Below are 20,611 nucleotides of genomic sequence, written 5' to 3'. Positions count from 1 at the left end.
GCAATGTCACTGACCACTGCTGCTCCTGTTAGCGGCCTGGGGCAGCTGTTCTGTGGGATGCAGCGTCTGTGCTTGCTCTAGGAGGTTACCTCCCAGCAGCAGCTGAGTTCCTGTGTGTGTTATTAAACTGGGAATGGAACCTTGCATGTCAGCACATTGAAACCCTTCAGCTGTAAAAGTGCTTGTTGACCTTAATCATAATCACGTTGTGTTTTGACTCAGGCCGTTGTTCTTTCCACGTACCTGGAGATGGGAGCTGTGGAGCTCAGGGGCTGCTCTGCCGTGGAGCTGGGTGCTGGCACAGGGCTGGTGGGCATAGTGGCTGCCCTGCTGGGTGAGTATGACACATTCGCTGAGTGGAACTCATCAAGAGGTACACTTGCTGTTTTCTTGACACAAACCCTGTTGTTAGTTTTCCCCTTACTGGATTATTTTTCTTTCCCTTGTACTTATTGTGAGTTATGGGCAAACTGCTGGTGCTCTTAACTCCAGTTAGGCTAATTTCTTCTTGCTCTTATCCTATTTTTATATGTCTCATGAGAGATCGCTTTGCCTCCTTCAATTTTACAAAGCTAATATGATTGGAAGGCGACTTTAAGTTCAGAGAGAATTATCTTATTCATGTGCATAGTTTTCTTACAGTTTAGGTGCTTTCCCATACGCTGTGGGTTTAACCCTGAGAGGTGGGTAGAGCAGATAGTCTCTTTCCTTCATTGCTAGGAAACTTTGCTGGTTTTTCTCTTCTAGAAAGAGTTGGCTCTGCTACAGTTTGTACTGACATCTTATATTGAAAAATTGTTTTAACAGTATACAGTTATGAATTGATTAATATCAAGGTTTGTTATTTTTTTAAAATTTGGTTTGCATACATTAATTTAGGCCTAGGGTATTTTTAAGCCTCATTATTATCTGATTATTCATTATTGACTCCTTTCTTCAATTTCTGGCTCATACAGTTTGAGCTAGCTAATGATAGGATAGACCAGCTTCTAAGATTCCATATGTAATATTCACCACTTCAATACTGTCACTTAAGGCTCTTGTTAAAATGCAGCCTCTGATTCCCAAGGTCTGGAGCGGGGCCCGAGAGCCTACATTCCTAACAAGGCCCAGATGGTGATGGTGCCAGCACGTAACTTATTTCTGCCTTTCTCTTAACTCAGTTCTTTTTCAGTATTCCTTTCTCTATTTAGATTTTGCCTTCCAAAATTTAGTGGGGAGCATGGGCAGGAGTGGTGGTTAGAAGTAGGTATAAACTGTTTTAGGTTTCCATCTGTCTGTACCCACAGCACTTTGTCACTGAGAAGGCTCTTGCTCCTTAGGTTAGCCTTATAACCTCCCCAAGGATGCTAGGGATTATTTTTCATCTTCATTTTTTCAAATGAAACTGGGGTTCCAGGAGATGAAGCCACTCCCTGAAGTCCTGCTCACTGGAGCCCTCAAACTCTAACCGGCTCGTCAGACACAGCAGCTCTAGTTATTTTCTTTCCATGACACTAACTTCCCTCTGCTGTTATGAGACGAGTTACCTGGGAGGCGAAATGAGGTTTTTTTTTGTTTCCTTCTGAGAACAAGGGCTTCATGCAAAACTTCACTGGCTGATACAGCGACATGCTAGTGCGGTAAAGTGCGTAGGTTTTGAGTTACACTTGGTTTTAACATGTTTTTTAACTTCTCCTAGCTGGGTGACCTTGGGCAAGTTTGCTTAACTTCTAAACTTGAATTTCTCTATAAAATGGGGAAATAATTGTATTCATTCCACACTGAAGATCAAAGGAGAGCATGTGTAGAAATCTGTTGGCTCATTGACTGTCACAAAGTAAATGCTCCATAAGTGTTGATTACCTCTCAGTATTTCTGTTTCCGATGTGGAAATCTGGACCTGGGCTTGGGAAAGCCAGCATAAGGCTCTTCAGACTATCACAGAGTGAGGACTAGTTAGGCTTTGCCACAAAAGACTTGGTTTCTGCAGAGCTTACAGTTTAGGTGCTTCCCGACCCAGCTTCACAGTTACCTGTTTGAGTTCTTTCCTGCCCCAAAGCAAAATTAATTGCTGCCTTATTTCTTTTCCCTACGGTCCTTGGTGTACTCCCCACCTCTGTCCCACGATCACATTTCACAATAGGTCGTCATTTCATCTATCTGTCTCTTCTGAGGAATGGGACTGTGTCTCACTCTGTGTGTTCTTGGCCCTAGCACAGCACCTGCTGCACAGGAGATGAATAGTTCTGGGGTAAGAAATGAGAATACTAGAAAATCATGAAAATTAATGTCTCTGTTATAAAATTTATGTAATTCTTACAAAAATAGCCCTAAAAGCACTCTAAAATAAGAGGGGACAAACCCACTAAAGATTCTAATTATTTAAAATATTTTTATTTTTTATTATCTGAGTCATTTATTCCTGAATTCAGGGAACACCCAATAGCTGTCAGATTGTCCCATCCAAAATGCAAAAGTGATGGGGTGACCCATCCCTAAACATCCTGTGCCTCCTCATTGCCTACAGGCTAAATCCCAGGCTCCTTCGGAAGGCTGTGTAATCTCGTTTTGCCTGACTCTTAGCCACTTTGTCGAAGTTCCAGGGGCACACACACTTCTGGACTATCCCTTCCTGGCCTGTCCCTTCTGCCTTGAAGGCCTTCCTATACTCTTTTCAAATGGTTAATACCACCTCTTTTAGATGTAAGCTCAGATTTCCCTTTTTTTCCTACATCTTTCTTTGACCTCTGCTCCTCTCGAAGGATTTCTCCTTTGTGACTTCTTAATTTCCTGGGAATACCCACGTTCCTATTTTTTTTACTTCAGACACTGCATTACACTTATGTTTACATCTCTCTTTTCTCATGAGACTCTTGAGTCCCTAGCGGGCAAGGATATCTTGCTCATCTTTGTATCTCCAGCACATAAAATGTACTCAAATGTTTGAGTAAATTAAGCCATTGCTTACGAAACTAAAAACCAAAAGTGAGGACAAATGCTTATACATTTTTTTTTTCATTTTTTTCCCATTACCAAGTGAGTCACAGCAGGCTATGTTCTTTTATTTTTCTTAATAATATATTGCTTTTTTTCCCCAAAGCTTGTGAATTTACCAAAAAGCAAAAAAAAAAGGGGATCAAATGTTTACAGACTGTTCAGATTAAGAATGCAAGAGATAAGAACTTGGGCCACTATGGTCACCAGGTATTTACCAGACATGCAGTGACATCTGGAACATGCTCCTCCAGATTTATGTTACTGCCTTTAGAGGTCCCACCTGCCTGATACACCATCTCATGTGATGTACTAGGGTTGATACAGAAGTTTTTTTTGTTTTTGTTTTTGCCTTCCTGCTATAAAAAGGTTCATTTCTGGAAAATAAATTGGTCAATACATTCATTTCGTTCTGCTTCTACCTTACTCAGAGCTCCCTGTTCAACCCTAGTACCTTTCAAGCTGCATTTCCCTTTGTGCCGTTAGTGCTCGGAGTTGCTGCTGTCGGGCTTCTCTGTGCTTTGCTGTAGATTGAGCAAGTTCTGAGCACCAGCGAATGGCCTTCATCTTCTCATTTTCTGCTGCTTTTGCAAGTTGGTCAACAAGCTCAATTAAACCACCCAGTATTTTTCTGAAATTGACCAATTTTGTTCATAAAGCCCTTGCACTTGAGCGCTCTGATCTGCTGAGTAACCCCTGGGTCCAACACCTGCAGCTTGTTCAGCTCATCAAAGTAAAGCCCTGCTTCACCCAGGATGTCCTTGGCCACAGTTACTGACTCCATAGTGGCGGCCCGCAGCGGCCCAGGCTGATGTCGGCGGGCAGCTTTTCTCTGGTCCATGGCAGTGCTACCTGGCTGGCCCACTTCAGCTGCAGCCTCGGCTACAGGACCCGTTTACACATTATGCTGGGCTATGCTGTCTTATTGGGTCAGTCGCCATTCGTCTTTTATGAACTCAGTATTACCTCACTTCCCTCCTTCCCCAGCATAAATCACAGGCAGTCATTTTATCATCATCTTTATCACCATCGGCTCTCATACTGTCAACACCCTGCCCTTCCTTGCTTCATCTTCTTCACTAGGCTAAAAAGAAGGTTGAGTGCAGTTCACCTGTTCCAGGCCTGCACCTGTGCAGCTGGATGTAGTGGGAGGAAACACATGTCTGCCGGCTCTTCAGTTCATGATCAGGAACCTGGTGCGAAGGGGGCTCTTAACGCTGCCAAGCAGTCACACTGCTTCCTCTCTCACTCTGCTAACCCACTGTCATTTTGAACCAAACAATAATTAAAAGAAGCTTTCTGTTATTGAAGTTTCTCAACCAATAAATGCAAAAGGAATCTAATGAATTAATGATCTGGGCATTGAGTATCTGGCTGTTCTCATCACAAAAATAGAGCCTACCAGATATTACATACCTCTTGAGGAAAAACATACCAACACCTCTGAAAATAGTCTTGTTCAAAAAATTAAACCCAAATCAAAAAAGTGTATAGGTGACGTAGAGGACAGAAGAACATGCTAAACTACATATAATGCAATCAGCAAAATCTAGACTGGGAAACTATGGGACAGATGATCCATTTTTTCCCTAAATTCCAAGAGAAAAAAGGATAGAAAGGAAACCGATAGATTAAAAGAAGCAAGACATCCTCTGTACCCCTTCCCCAAGAGAAGCAAACCCCCAAAACAAAACCACAGGGTTGGACAGTTGGGTGATCAAACTCAGTGACTAGTGAGGGGGTAGTTACTTGCGGGTGGGCCGTGTTTTGGAGATGGCTTGTGGAACGTGTCTGGGTTCCACAAGGAGGCTGGTGGCTTGCACCTTGCTGTAACCAGCCTCCTTCACCTGGATCACTGTGGTGGCCTCCTAGCTGTCTCCTTGCGTCTGGCTTGGCCCCACTGCTGGGAATTCTGTTAAAACCTAAGTCAGATCATTAGCACTTCTGTTCCACAATCTCCCATGGCTTCCTACCTCACTCAAAAAAAGCCAAAGCCTCTCCGAGCAAGACCTCTGTGGCTGTAGGTGATCTGCCTCTCTTCTTGTTACTTCTCTGAAACCATTTCTCTCTTTCATTCCTCATCACTCATTCCAGCCACTCCAGCCGCAGTCTCCTTGCCTGCACCTTCTAGGCCTTTGCACTTGCTCTTCTGCCTGCCAGGAACATTCTTCCCCCTGATATGCACTCAGTTATTACCACACTTCCTTCAGGCCTTTACCTAAGTCATCTTCTCAGAGAGGCCTTCGCCTTCTATCCAGTCTAAAATTTCACATTTTCCTTATTTCCTGACATTTCATGTCTCTCTGTCCTGATTTATTTTTGTCCTTAGTGTATATCTCTAAATAACATACTGGATGTTATTCTTTTTAAAAACCTTGTATTTTCCATCTCTTCAAGTACAAAGCTCTTGAGTATTAGCTTTGTGAGGGTAGGGGTTTTTGTCCCATGGCTGATGGCAGCCACTTGAATATTTGTAGAATTGATGCATGTTATAGGGGAATGGTCTAATGACATTAAGATCCTGTTAAGACTCCTAGAATACCTAGCAGGTTAGGAGTAGCCTCAAAAATCCCTGAAGCAGACATTAGAGGAGGTCTACATCTAAGGCTATTAACGTGAACGCCGAGACGATCTTCCAAAGATTAGATCACTCCAGTATTGCCAGCAGAGTGCCATGGAGACTGTTAAGAAATCTAGAGGTAGAGTTCTGAGTCAAACCAGGAAAAGGCTGTCTGTGATTTCTGATGAAAGTATAACTAAATTCTGCTCACCATGCAGCACGTTGTCTAGCAATGAATGGTTAAAGTGGTAGGTCCATGCTTGTAAAATCTAACAACTGGAACATGTTCACAGTATCACACTCAGGACTGTAAATGTCAAAGTGAATTACATACCGTCCTAACCTAATGTCATGGGTCAAGATAAGAAACATTAAGTATAAGCTGCCACTGAAATGTGCTCCTATAACTGTCATCCAGTAGGAGGACAGTGGTCTGGAATCCTGTGAAGATTACACACTGCAGGAGGATGCAAATGAGGAAGAATTTTATGAAAGAATGAAACAAAAATTTAAATTTTAGAATTGACGCTGCCAGAATTAAGCAGGATCACACATGTTATATTGTTACTGCAGTGTGGACGAGGTATTTCAGGGCTGACCGCATGTAGTTGCTTCGCTTTCAGGGTAACTACCAGCTTAGCCTGTCTCAGACGTATTGGTTAAAAAATTAGATCTTTTAGTTCATGGTAAACAACCCACAAGAACAGAGTAATAAAATATTGCCTCATTAATTTTATACACTGCATGTCGAAAGTTAGCATTTAGAGAACATTATCACATGTTCATTTATAGAGCTTTATTTAATACAATGTAATTTCTAAGTTTACCACTTTTTAATAACTATATATATTACATAAATACATATAAATTGGCTGCTTCATAACAGCTTACGCGGAAGTGGACTAGGATTTCTTAATAGCCAATTAATCTCTTCCTTTAGTCTTTTTAAAGATTTAAGCCCAAAAAGTAGCCTTTTCCTATTTTGGTATCTTGTCATCTTCGTAATCATTTGCTCTCAGATTTTTCATTCTTGGATTCCATTTTACTCTGAAACCTACTGACTTGAGGATTGTGAATGAATGAAATACAGTGGTAGACATCCGTGGAGAGTAGGCCAGCTCTGCCTGCAGCATTCGGAGCCTCAGCTTATTGTCATTTGGAGACCTTGCATTTCACAGCTACAACTTCAGCAAACGGCAGGTGTGTCACAGAGGCACGTCAGAGATTCACTCTTACCAGTAGGCCATGCAAAAAAGAGCTGCTGGTCATTATTCTAATCTGTTGTGACTGTCCATGAAGGGCATCATCTTCTGCCGATCAGGTGGAATAGTTAGAGACACGCAACCCTGCCATTTAACTTGACTCTGCTACCTGTTAGTTGTACTGATGTGCACATTACTTTCTCTCTGTCCCACATTCTAGGTGCTCATGTGACTATCACGGATCGAAAGGTAGCTTTAGAATTTCTTAAATCAAATGTTCAAGCCAACTTACCTCTTCATATCCAATCCAAAGCTGTTGTTAAGGAGCTGACTTGGGGACAAAATATGGAGAGTTTTTCACCTGGAGAATTTGACCTGATACTTGGAGCTGATATCATATACTTAGAAGAAACGTTCACAGATCTTCTTCAAACTTTGGAACATCTCTCTAGCAACCAGTCTGTGATTCTTTTAGCTTGCCGAATTCGCTATGAACGGGATAACAACTTCTTAGCGATGCTGGAGAGGCAATTTACTGTGAGTAAGGTTCACTATGATCCTGAAAAAGATGTACATATTTTCAAAGCACAGAAGAGAAACCAGAGGGAGGGCTTATAGTTGGCTGTAATTAGTAAGAATGTTGTCATTACGTGTGTCAATTAAGGCCTTAAACTGAGAATCTAACCATACTTAATGAAATGGCTTTCGGTATAAAAAGTTTAACCAGGGGGTTCAAGGGACAAAGCACATGTGTAGATTTAAAACAAAGCAGCACTTTGTCCCATTGTCGTGACTTTTTAGTCATATTTTACTCTCTCTCAAACTCAATTAAGATTAAAGAGAAGCGTGAGCTTTTTGTTTATGTTGTTTCTGTATCCTGTACTGCTCGCTCGCTCTTGAAAATCAGTTTTCACTGATGATATGATGAAGGACTAGTTGGTATAAGGGTATATTCAAAGCAGTGAGCTTGTTTTCTTTGGTGAGAGGCTAAGTCATGCAAATTATTTTAAACACATTCTAAGATATATTTTTAGCTCATTTTTTCTGATTTTTAAAATATGAAATGAGGTTTAATGTACATCCCTGAGCTGTTAATGCTCTTGAAATCTTTTGTCTACCCATTTAGTTCTTGAATGCTTTTGTTTGAGATTAGGATGTGAGTTTTTTAAGGTATCGTGTTTTTGGGCTTAATTTCAGATTTAGGTATATAAACAAAGGAATAAGTAAAAATAAAGTTTTAGTTACTTTTCGAAAGCATCTAAAATCTTAGATCTCCATTTGCTATGAATATAGGTTATCTTTCAAATTAAAAGCTGTGGTTTTCCCCTTCAGCTTTCCCTTTTCTCAAGTGTTATTTTTGTATTTCTTAGGCTTTCACTTCATGAGAGGTTAGCTCCCCAAGTATAAGCTTCTTCCATATTGTACTTATAACTGCTTATTCAGTGTTTGAATTCCCTAAAAGACTGTAAGCTTCCTGAGGGCCAGGAATGCTTCTGCCTCTTTCATTTTCGCCTCCCCAGTATCTAGTATATCATAACTAAGTATTTGTTGAATGAAAAAGATACATTCCATTTAGAGGTTATTGACCTTTGGGTTAAATAGTGGTTACATTGTTTCATGATTATTTTTGATAGACTTTATGAATGAAGTCACACACACCCACAGCCCCTCCCCACACCTTTTTTCTTTTCCCACAATAAAAAAGCTTCAACAGCTTAAACAAATTTAGACCACAAGAATATTATAATCTCAGTATGGTATTTGATACTAGAGATAGATTTCCTTTGTAAAATATTAGAAACAAGACCTCCCCTTCCCTTTTAGCCTTCTAATGAATATCTTAGATGTGAAAATATCCACTGCATTATTTTCTACACATATTTTACATAGATTTACTTTAGTCAAGGTAAATTAAAAGTTCTGAGCGTTTTCTGATAAATTCACATGAAATAGAAATATCCATAGCTTACGAAATCCATAAAATGTCAGTATTATGCCGTTGAACATGGACAGTCTTTTAAAACAAGTAAAATAAAAGCCCTGTGATATCATCATTGACACTGTAATGAAAGGCCAATCTCATTTAGGTGTGTTATTAGAAATGAATATATTAATGGAGTTCAGCCCTTTTACGTTAAAATCCCTAACGTTGGAGATGGGCATTAAACGGTTTGAGGTCAGGTGAGGTGGGGCGGGGGTGGAGAGCTTCAAGATGCCTAGATGCTCTACCAAGTAAAGTAAATTAGGCTGTTTTACATTTTCATAAAACATTAACTAAGAATACTGCCGCCAGAAGAGGTTGAAGATATTTTTTTCTTGTCCTAATAGAAGAAAATAAAGGCAATAAAAATTTAGCGGAAATAGTTTGGTTGTCTAAGTGAAAATCAAGTGTTTTTTTTAGGCTTTGGGTAAAAAACGTTGTTGCAGGTCAGGTTCCCTGGGGAAGCGGAGATGGAGGTTAGGGTGCAGAAAGTTTAAATGGGACTGCTTTCAAGATCATCTCTGGAGTAAAATTAGCAGGTCTGGGAAAGAGGGGGAAGTTGGGCTGGAATTCAGTCAGGAAGTCCTCAGTGAATTCAGCTGGGATGGCCCTGCAGTTGGGCCATATTAAGGCAAGGGGGTGGGACTTTATATCCCTTGTTAGGTTAGTCATTGGATCCAAGGGACATAACCTTGGGGCGAAGACTATACCTGCAGAGGGACTCAGCCATCGGCCACTAGCCACCATTCCCAGAATCCCAGGAAATGAGTGCTTCAGAGGTGGGAGGATGAGGGTGGGGTGGGAGCTGGGGAGAGAATATATCTGGAGAGCATGCCTGTGTTCACTATAAATGTCAAGTCAACAACGTTGCGACATTTTTCACTTATGTTAAAAGTATTAATTTATCCCATAAACGTGCATTTTAAGTGTGCTCATTTTAGCAACCTAGGATAGAAACCTAGTCTAACCCTAACGTACTAAGCCTCAGTTCTCACATTGCTACTTATTTGAACTTTTATACAGTTAAGTTATCCAGTGGGTAGCAGTAACTTTTTCTCCAATTAAAATCAAATACTGTTGCCAAGGTGCTATGTTAAAATATATGTGTGACATCAGGTTCTGAGAACTACTGCTGTAAAATATGCTGTTTTCTAAGTAACTTACCTCTTAAGGGTATCTTTAGTTCATGAAAGAATTATCTGAAGCCCTCGTACCACCTTCAGGTAGTTTCTAGGAGAACATTTTTTCTTTCATACAAAAGGATAAGAATTCCAGTAGATCAAAATACTTTATCTAAATGGACTGAACCCTAGATTGAAAACTTTCAGGGCAGAATTAACAACATTGTCTGGGATGTTTTATCTTACCAAATACAATTTATGCTCCTAAGGGACAAGGACTGTACCTTATATTTTATATTTCAAGTGTTAACACGGAGCCCTTTTCATAAAGGGAGTTCAATAAACATTTACTCATGAAAACCCTTCCTTTACAGATAAGTTATTTTATTAAATCACTTATTAAAACATCTCATTTCTGTGCTTTATTTCTCCTTGCCCAATGTAAAGGATAAAGTATTAGGGATATCAAAATATAAAGCATACTCTCAGTAACAAAGTTATCATGAACTTAAAAGATTTACCTCCAACATCAGTTCCATTTAATATGTATGCTTTCAGTTTATGGAAGTTGAAAGATAGAAACATTTCCTGTTAATTTTTAAAATAACAAAATTAAAAATTTCAAATACTTTTAAAAATCACCTTTTAATGTACCAGTATTGGTAAAGAGGTCCTAGATATAGGGCCTGACATAATAGTTTGTGAAACAGACATGTGATTTATTTGAGTGTCAGAGAAACGGTCAAAATTCTACAGCTCCCCAGGACCTCTACCAAGACAGAAATAGCCTTTTCAAGTTTTTTAACAAGAATGAGGAGAAGCATTGCAGTGAGTAGTGAGTCCTGTTCTGGGAAACGGGAGACGAGTTCTCAGCACTGACAGCAATCGCATGAAGTCAGGGCAGAGTCCTTTTTAAAATTGAGGATTCATTAGCTCAGAAGTTTCCTTCTGCTCTTAAATCTTATCTTATGCCTTTCTTTGTACAACCAGGGAAGGGTTAAAATTTAACACCTGAAAAGATGGCATACTGAAAAATTAAGTTTCCTTGCTGAGAACAATTGATTAGAAGAGAAAACAGTATTGCAAAGATGAGAAAAGGCAGCCTATCTACTTCATAACCTCGTGTTGAAACTGGTTCTGCTACTTCTAATTTTCTTGCTAAAAAGCAAAATAGACTGTGAAGTGTGACAAAAAATACTGACATTTTTAATTAAGAAGATTCTCAATAATGCTTAGGAAACAACCTCCAAATATGAAATAAGCCATACTTAATCTCCACTTCCCAGTATCTATCCTCGGTATGTATACTAGCTTATTATATATCGATAGTAACTTGTGTGTATTTGATAACAGTCAAAAGTTTCAATCTAAATGTCCATAAAAGAGGGTACTGGTTAAACAAACATATTTATACAGTGGCATGCTACAAACCTGTTAAAGAGGCAGATGCACATACACTGAAATTGAACCACTGCCAAGACACATTCAGTGAAAAAGCACCATTTATGTAAAAAAGGGAGAGGATATACATTACATTTGCGTGTATATGCAGATTGTCACTAAAAGGATACAAAACAAACTACTTTTAATTCTCGCCCATTTGTAGTTTTTTCCAAATGTACACATTACTTAAAAAAAACTAAGTTAAAAAATAATAAGAATGAGGACATTATCACAAAAGCGAAAACCTAATAGAATGGGAGAAAATATTTGCAAATAATATTTGATAAAGGTCTAATATTCAGAATATATGAGGAACTCATAAAACAAAAACCAAGAATTGAGCAAAGGACTTGAACAGACAATTCTCTCAAGAAGATATACAAATGGCCAACAAACACGATAAGATGCTAAACATTAGTCATTAGAAATTGCAAATTAAAATCATAATACTTTACACCCACGAGTAAGGCTATAATTTAAAAAAAAAGCAAAATACCAAGTCTTGGACAGCACGTGGAGAAATTGGAAACCTCATCCATCCCTGGTGGGAATGCAGAATGGTACAGCAGCTGAGGAAGTCTGGCAGTTCCTCAAAAAGTTAAAACAGAATTATCATGTGGCCCAGCAATCCACTCCTAGTTGTAATACCCAAAAGAACTGAAAACAAGGATTCAAATTCTCGTACTTGTTTATAGCAGTACTATTCACAATAGCCAAAAAGTGAAAATGATCTGATTGTCTATCAACAGATGAATAAACAAAATGGTGGCATGCATATACCTACATATATACACAAAAGTGGAGTATTACTCAGCCATAAAAAATGAAATATTGATAAATCCTACAAGGTTACATATTGTGATTCTATTCATATGAAGCTAAATCTACAGAAATATCAGATTGCTGGTTGCCAGGGGCTGGAGGGAGGGGGAAATGATAAGTAACTCTTTGAGTACAAGGTTTTATTTTGGAGTGATGAAATGTTTTGGGAACTAGGTGGTTGGCAGCACAACATTGTGAATGCACTAAATGCCATGGAATTGTTCACTTTAAAATGGTCAATTTTCTTTTGTGACTTGCACCCCCCAACCCAAAACAAACAGAAGTAGTATTCAAACTCCAGGAAGTTACCTTTCCTCTTCCCTTCTTAGGCCATTGGAATTCCAAGCCCCAGTTTGGCCAATGTGCTTAAGATGTGGAGAAACTAACATGCACAATGAGAGGAAGGATAACACTAAGTGCATTTCTGAATTTTTGCCTTAGTTAAGGAGATAGTGGCATCATCTACAATATGGAAAAAAACCAGTTGAACAGATTTAGAGGAGAAATGAAAAGTTCTTTTGGACCTGTGTTACTGAGTGATGATGAATATGGAACTCAGGGCTAAAACTGTATAAACATGTTAGAACTGTTTCCTTGTCTGTGTGTCTTAAGAGTTTTGTGAGGACAGGGACTTTTCTAGTGCCTGGAAGCGTGTCCTCAAAGAGTATCTGTGAAATGAGCAAGTGAAAGCAAAGATATACATGAAGAGAAGATAGACACTTTTATTGGAGGTCCAGCCAAGCACTTGAATGTGGCTTACAAGTAGGGTGATGTGGTTTACACCTGTTGTCCCTATATATCACCCTTTCACTCTCAAAAATGTCTAATTATGTGGTCACTCTTTGTAGAAAAAAATAAAATTCATATAACACAATATTAGGTATAACAGGCTTAATGAATACATCATGACATTGTAAAAGAAGTACTTTAGAATAAATGCAACTATTTTCAGAAAATTGAACCAATAATATAGGAATCTTTTATTCTCATGCATTGAACAAAGAGCAGATTAACCACATTCCTACCCCTTTAGATATGATCAGAGGACTTAAGAATTATAAGGGGACCTGAGAAGTTAACTATTCTTATTCTTCCAATGCAAACATGCATTTTATGACATCAGAGACAGCTGGTCATGTCGCCCATGGTTGTCTCAGTAAGGCAGTAACATCTCCAAATCTTCAAATAGGCACTGTTCAATCTTACTGCACAAAGAAATCTTGTGCTAAAAATTAGGAAGACAGTAAAATTAACTGAAGATACGTTGTTGCTTGAATTAGTTTTTTGTTGCTGTGCAACACAAACTTGTGATATATTCTAACATAACTTTCACTCATTTAACAAAATAAACCTAAGTCCAAGAAAATATAATGTAACACCAGCAAAAAAACAAGATACAGAGATCCCATCCCCAAAAAAGAGACTTACAGAGTTTTTAAAAGCATGTTTATGTGACTGCACATAAATGTGTGTAAAAGGGTATTATGACAGTTGATACCACAAAGATTACAGTAAGAAAAAGCACTTTATGACAATATTCCACAAATTCACAAGGATCACTTTAATATACAAAGCAATGCTACCATTCTGAACACAAAGCAGCTAATATGTACATAGTGTTAATAAAATGCATTATAACTCAGTACGTTTTTTCTCTTTACACAGATAAAGCACAAAAAGATTTAGGAAAAAATTAAAACAGGGATGTTTCTAGAATGTAGGGAATTTTATTAGAAATGTATTTCCCTCATAGTTATTTAGTATTCAACTCCAATAGCAACATCAGAGTTAAAAATCAATACCCTGTTTTGTGCTGATAGTTTTGGGGGGAGGTATTGTTACCCCAGTCTTCAAGGGAAAACCAAAAATGCAAACACGTTTCTCTCTAGAAACTTCCCTGATTATTTTGTTTCTAAAAAGTTTCAAGTGTTACATCTAGGTTAGAAATAATTCTTTTTTGGGGTGGGGACGACAACTGACGTGGACAAATCAGAAGGGGACAACTTTACATGGAAAGCTGCTAACTAGCACTCTTTGCCACCCCTAATAAATCTATACTCACAGAAAAATGTTGACAAATTATTTCCCACTTTTAATATAAATAATTTTATTACATACACAAATTGGAGTGACACCAGGATAAAAATACGTCTATAAAGCATTTACCAATTCAATTTTAAAAACATAAGAAAATAAAACCTTCCCAACACAATGATAGATCATTTCACTTGGCTAACATAAGATCATTATCTGCAGGGATTTTCTTCCTTCCCCACCAATTTTTCAACTATCTCAGATTTACTTTCACATCTCTGAGATGCTCCTCAGACAGAAGCTTGGAAATGCTTCACTTCTGTAGGCAACTACTGATACCTAGATAAAGTAGGTAAACTTTGAATTTCCTACTGTTTGACCTTTTTCAAAGACATTTCCTACAGATTGTTCATTTTCCTTTTCCTTGCTGGTGAGAATTAAAAATGTATCATGTTATATCATGCTAGGACCTGCACCCACAGTACCAGAATGCAAACAGGTCAATATTTCCTCTCTGTGCTAAACAACTTTGCCTGTTTATATTATCAATTTTGCTTCACAGGCTTTGTTCTATTTTTTTTCTATTTTTATTTTTTTAAAAAATAAATTTCAAGCTAAAACACCTGAAATATAATCCCTCCATTCAAACATTACCTGGTCCCTCTTAAAGTATGTCTGCCCCCTGAGGACACATACAAAGGCTTAAGCTACATTCACTAATCATTAAGAACTTATCATAAGCATATGAGACAGTTGGAACTTCAGCACCCTGTTTATTTGAAATTCTTCCATACTGACTCTGCTTCGTGATATGTTCAACCCCTCAGGGATTAGTGCCTTTCCTAGCCATTGATTCTATAAAGTCAAGGAAACCAGTTCCTAGTACATACAGTGACTGTGCAGTCAACTTAAAAAAGCCAACATATCAACATTAAATGTATTCAAGATGTATGTAAGCCACCCAACAAAAAGTTCTAGTTGTGCTTTGTACAACTGAGTGAGCAAATTTATCCCACAACTCTTCACCTACAGGCTAGTTACTGAGCACACTTCACTTTCTCCCTCCTCATCTGAAATCAGTCAGATTTAGGCAGCATTTCTTTGATGTTAACAAAGCCAATTTTAGTGAAATAAATTTAGTCAAAATGATTACATGTGGTCTCCATGATGACAATAATTAATTACCTTGAAAAATCTTTTACCACTCTGGACAAATTCATGAATATCTTGGCATCCTATAGCCAGTATTAATGTTGGGGTGAGGATACAGTCTCATTTAAAATTAGAAATAAATATTTATTTGCTTGAGTTGATTTTCTTCCTATCTATGATGAGAAAGAATAAGGGTTCAGACTCATTAACTAGGCTAGTTAGATCTAATTACCTGATTTTTTTTCTTTTATAACTATTTATAAAGCTAGCCTTTAGGTGTTAAAATATTTTAATCAATGAAAAGTTTTCATTAAAAAAAGTCCCATGATTTGAAGAAAGGAGAAAGACATAAAAAGTCAGTTGACAATTAATTGGTGAGGGAATTTCTCAAGTTGCTAATACCCAAACTGGGTCATTTTTAAAAGTGCAAGTTAAACCAAACATTTACAAAGAATATAATGTAAATATAATCCAAATAAATATACAACTTTTGTATTAAGTCAATGGGAAACAATATACCAACAGTTTTCAGGGCTACAAAGGCAACAAAATAAAGCCTCTTGAAAATAACTGAAAAGGTGTATAACCACTTTCTAAAACCCACTTCAATTCAAAATCTTAACTTTAAGATACAAGCTTTATTTAATCCTGCAAAATGAAGCAATCTTTTTGATTTTCAAAATAAAGAGACCAATTTATGCTGACTGAAGCCAATCACAGAATTTAAAACATATTAAAAATGAAAAGAAGAAATCTAGATTGAAGTCACTTCAAGTAAGTAAAAGCTTCCTGGTTTAAACAAACTTGCTGTTTCTTCCTAAGCCTTTGTATGATTCCACGTTACCCCGAATGGTCAAAATGATAGTAGGGATTAGGCCTGAGAGACAGAGATAACCTTTAGCCAGATGACTTCTGATCAGACAGCCTGCCTGGCTGGTATTGTGCTTTCAGATACTAGCACTGCTGCTGACCTACCATGAAAACACATTTTCTGACAAAATCCCTGCTCAAATGAAAACACCAAATTCCTCCCCAAGGATGATTTTTGAAAAATCAGTGGTACCTTTTACAAGCTATCTTTACAATGTTCTTACCACTGTTATAGCTGCCAGAGACAAAGCATAAAAACTAAATACTTTGGGGGTTGGAGGGGAGTTTTCAAGTGACTAGTAACATACTTAAAAGTATAAAGCCAAAGTAAACTAAGTAAAAAAAGCAAAATACTTGGAAGAAAATTAGAAGACAAAAATTAATCATGAGTGCTGGAGTAATGCAGTCCAAGGAACTACCAAAAGAGATGCAATAGAACACACATAAATGTATATTTTCATCTGACCTCAATATACTATAATACTCAGCATTCCTGACTTAAGAGCTCTCAGAGCTTCAGATTATATACTGTATGTATATATATATATATATGTACACGTATATTATACAAATGCCACCCCGTCCCCAAGAATATCTAAATGAACAGAGCACCTATGACAGTATTATGGTTGCCAATATGGTACTTGAGTTTGATAAAGAATGAACTTAGAACTATATCTGATACCAATTTTTTAATAATGTGAGCACATTGGATCTAGCCCTTTCTAAACCATTTTTCAGTTAAACACTATCAAAGCTTGAAAACTCATAAGAGTAATATATCAAAAATAAACCCCTCCCACTTCATTTTTATTAGTTAATCTGTCCTATAGATAAAAGTGCCACATGGCCCTATATTTGCAAAGTGATACCAAACTATTTTCTAGGCAAATCAGTAGCATATATACAGATTCCTATGATGACATTTTCATTCCCTTTTGGCCAATACCAAGAGAAAAAAACATTACTGGTAATGTGGCCACTTATGTTCTTGGCTACAAGATTTTTTAAATTATGTTGTTTTCTTAATAAAAATTCTCAAAGTTGCATGCTTAAAAACACCTTTCCCCCAATTCTTGTAAAAAAAAAAAAAAGTCTGAACAAAAATGCTTAATTTCTATCTGTATAAACCGAAATCTTCAAGTCTCTCCAAGGGTCTAAAACAGATTTAGTAACAATATATTTATCTCACCATTAAGTAACTGATTCAAATCAGTGCAGATATCCTCAAGGTACAAAGGACCCAGTCTTTATAATTTATAAACCCAACCAGCTAATATGGAAGTGGCTGCCTTGATTTATCAGGGACTCAGAGGACCACCAACTTTTAATTAAATAGAAAGCCCCAACTTTTGAAAAACGTTTATGTTGCTAAATATTAGACAATTTTCATTTATATAAAACATACGACATTCAAAATGTTCACTTTGACATTTTGACTCATAAATAAAGAATTCTGCTTGGTGAACATATTTGTGATTTTGCTTGGTTTCTGTTAAACCAGTTTTGGAAAATGACATATGGTTGGTATACAAATAATTTTTATGCTATAACCTTCCCCATTAGCTCAGCAGGATAAACATCAAACTTTACAGTCGTTTGAAAGCCTTCTTGAGAATCTGGTGAATTGTCCAAATACACTACATCACTCAATTCTTAGAATGATGCTCCTTCATAAACTCTGTTCATCCTTGAAAAAAGACAATGGTTTGTTACAAACAAAAATATACCATTTACAAATATTAATTAAAAATCTTACTTTCAAAATGTACCCAATAATAAAGACCCATCTGTATATTTTAACACATTAACAAAGTAAACTTTAAAAAATAACCCATGACTAAATATAAAAAAATGTTAATTTTCTAGATTCACTTCTAAAGGAAATAACCTTCTCAAATGAGAAATTATATCTAACATTATGTCAGTTTCAATTTTTAAAATCCACTTTAGTCTTACTTTTCTTTTAAAGGGTAACTTTTAGATTTATCAGGCTTAGTGAATAAAATGAATAATTAATAATTAAAAGCAGTACTGGAAACAGTGTATGATACATACAAACAGACTGTTATAGCCAGAAGTTAAAAAAGGTAGCTCCTTTATAGAATGACAAAAGCTATATAGCATATTGGAAAGCATAACTATCCTTTTTAGAACAAAACAAATGTTTTGCAAGAATGATAATCCAAATATTGTAGTACAGCAGTCATTCAAATATGTCTGAAGAAAATTACTTTCCTTGTTATGTCTAATACTATACTTTTCAGAACTATATCCTTACAACTTCTTTCATTACAAAATTCACTAGAGGTACTCTGTTAAAGTATGTTAATGTGGAAAAGATTTAAAATAATTCTACAACACAACATTTTATAAACAAATAGGTCACTTTGTTTCACTTTAACATCTCGAAGGCTTTCCTGTTGGTATAATGTAAGTGCAAATGGGAACAGTTTAATTAGACATATCTTTTTAAGTAAATGAGTGACGATATAAATATTTTTGAAGGCGATGATAAAAACATTTATTTAAAAACCTTGTTATATAACTCAAAGGGTTGATCTGAGTAAAGGGCATCTTTTTACTAAGAATTTAGTACTAACTAAAAACAAGCTTTGTGCTTGTATTTACTTCAATTTAATTTAAAATTAAAATACCATGCTTTTTTTTCATTCAGTTGGTTACTTCTTTTAATGTATTCAAAATGTAGAACACATATATAACTGAATTAAGAAGCAACAACTGCCCTATGGAAGAGCTGTAGTTAATACAGAGTATTTTTAAGAACCAAGGACAAGTTTTCAGTATTGAAGAGAATACATAAAAAGCACTCTGAATTCATTCTTAATTTCTTCAACACCATAAAAATTCTTTTTTAGAGGGTATGTCTTTTAACAATTTTACATAATTCACAATGAAAATGTGAAAACATGTCAATTTGGCAATCACACTTCTTCAGTGCACCTTACTTACTTTATGCATGCGGCCCACACATTACTTCAGCTCAAGAAGCTGGGGTAATTCTGTCCCTAAGGCAATCAAGGCGCTCAGCACAAACCTTGAAATCATTTAAAAAAGATTTTCTTTTCCTCATTTTCCCCATCAATTTACAAGTAAACAAATGATTACTTCTTGAAGAGGGTGGGGATAAAATGCAGAAGTCTCTTCATGATTCCTGGCGCTGAAAATTTCTTGAGGGGAGAAGTGGAGGCAGGTGTTGGAACATTCACAGTTTAATGCAAAAGCACAAATGAAATTCTGTAGTTGCTTTCAGGCAGTTTTGCGCATAGAAAAAAAGAAATGTTTAGAAAATAAAATGTTTATTTCGTCTTTCTGGTGGCCAAGCCAGTCCTTTTTCCACCATAATAGGTGAAATATAAATCCCAAATTAATCTGATTTGTGGCAGTAAAGGTCCTTAAGTGCTTTTAGCTCCTCAATCAGTGTCTTGTTTTGGTTTTCCAGCACTGCCACTCTGTTTTCTAAACATTTCACATATTCTTTCTTCTTTCTACGGCACTCTCGTGCTGCTTCCCTATAAGCAAAAAAGGACAGAAAAAAATCACATAACATTTCTTTATCATTTATTTGGGGTTGGAATACATTTAATTTTTAGAAATTTACCTCAAAGCAACATTTTAATATAGATTTGGCATTAAAAAAATACAGAATGACTTGGAAATTGCCTTATGTAAAATTTTAATTTTAATATACCACACAAGTTTGAGTAAATAAAAAAAACCCATACAACTAAAAGGGTTGAACAATCACTTAAAAATTACAACACTGTTTATTAAATGTTCTGCATCACACCTATAAAACTTGAAGTTCTATCAATATCAGTAACTAAGAAAATATTAAGGTAAATTTTAGTGTGAAAAACATCTTTTAAATAGAAAGATCTTACAAACCCATTTTTCAAGGCTTTAAAAAAAAAATTAAGACAAGTCTCTTCAATAAATGATGTTGAGAAAACTGCAAAAGAATAAAGTTGGACCCTTACATCATATACTAAAGTTAATTAAAAATGGATTAAAGACCTAAATATAAGACCTAAAGCTATATAATTTCTAGAAGAAAACATAGAACCATAGGGGAAAAGCTTCAAGACATTGGATTTGGCAGTGATTTCTTGGCTATGCAATCAAAAGCACAGGCAACAAAAGCAGAAATAAGCAAATGGGGCTACATCAAACTTAAAAACTTCTATGCATCAAAGGACACAATCAACAGAGTGAAAGAGCAAGCTATGGGAATGGAAGAAAATATTTGCAAATCATATACCTGATAAGGAGTTAATATCTAGAATATACAAAGATCTCCCTAAAACTCAGCAAGAAAATAACCCGAGTAAAAAATAAGCAAAGGACTTGAATAAACATTTCTCCAAAGATATACAAATGGCCAACAAGCATATACAAAGATGCTCGATATCAATCTAATCATTAAGAG

General features: G+C 36.6%; 2 protein-coding genes across 14 annotated transcripts in view; one reads left to right on the top strand and one right to left on the bottom strand.

Annotated features, from left to right (window-relative positions):
• Positions 1 to 20,611, top strand: part of METTL21A (methyltransferase like 21A) — a 56,028-nt gene that overhangs the window by 3,385 nt on the left and 32,032 nt on the right. For 2 of the 4 annotated variants that reach the window (XM_015596760.2, XM_006921395.3), the window contains exons 3-4: positions 223 to 334; positions 6,959 to 10,247. In XM_015596760.2, the coding sequence (XP_015452246.1) occupies positions 223 to 334; positions 6,959 to 7,356 (510 nt within the window). In that variant the 3' untranslated portion in view covers positions 7,357 to 10,247. Of the gene's footprint in view, positions 1 to 222; positions 335 to 3,635; positions 6,358 to 6,958; positions 10,248 to 20,611 lie in introns of those variants that run through there. The other 2 variants (XM_025039493.1, XM_025039494.1) reach the window with 2 other exon arrangements.
• The window catches only part of CREB1 (cAMP responsive element binding protein 1), a 57,720-nt gene continuing 50,170 nt past the window's right edge, over positions 13,062 to 20,611 (bottom strand). For 6 of the 10 annotated variants that reach the window (XM_006921393.3, XM_006921394.3, XM_015596552.2 and 3 more), the window contains one exon: positions 13,535 to 19,694. In XM_006921393.3, the coding sequence (XP_006921455.1) occupies positions 19,550 to 19,694 (145 nt within the window). In that variant the 3' untranslated portion in view covers positions 13,535 to 19,549. Of the gene's footprint in view, positions 19,695 to 20,611 lie in introns of all 10 variants that reach the window. The other 4 variants (XM_006921392.3, XM_025039490.1, XM_015596554.2 and 1 more) reach the window with 2 other exon arrangements.

Source organism: Pteropus alecto, unplaced genomic scaffold (assembly GCF_000325575.1).
Source record: "Pteropus alecto unplaced genomic scaffold, ASM32557v1 scaffold3, whole genome shotgun sequence".
Classification (NCBI taxonomy): Eukaryota; Metazoa; Chordata; class Mammalia; order Chiroptera; family Pteropodidae; genus Pteropus; species Pteropus alecto.
Note: the sequence above shows the minus strand (reverse complement) of the source record. Positions and strands in the feature narration are given on the sequence as shown.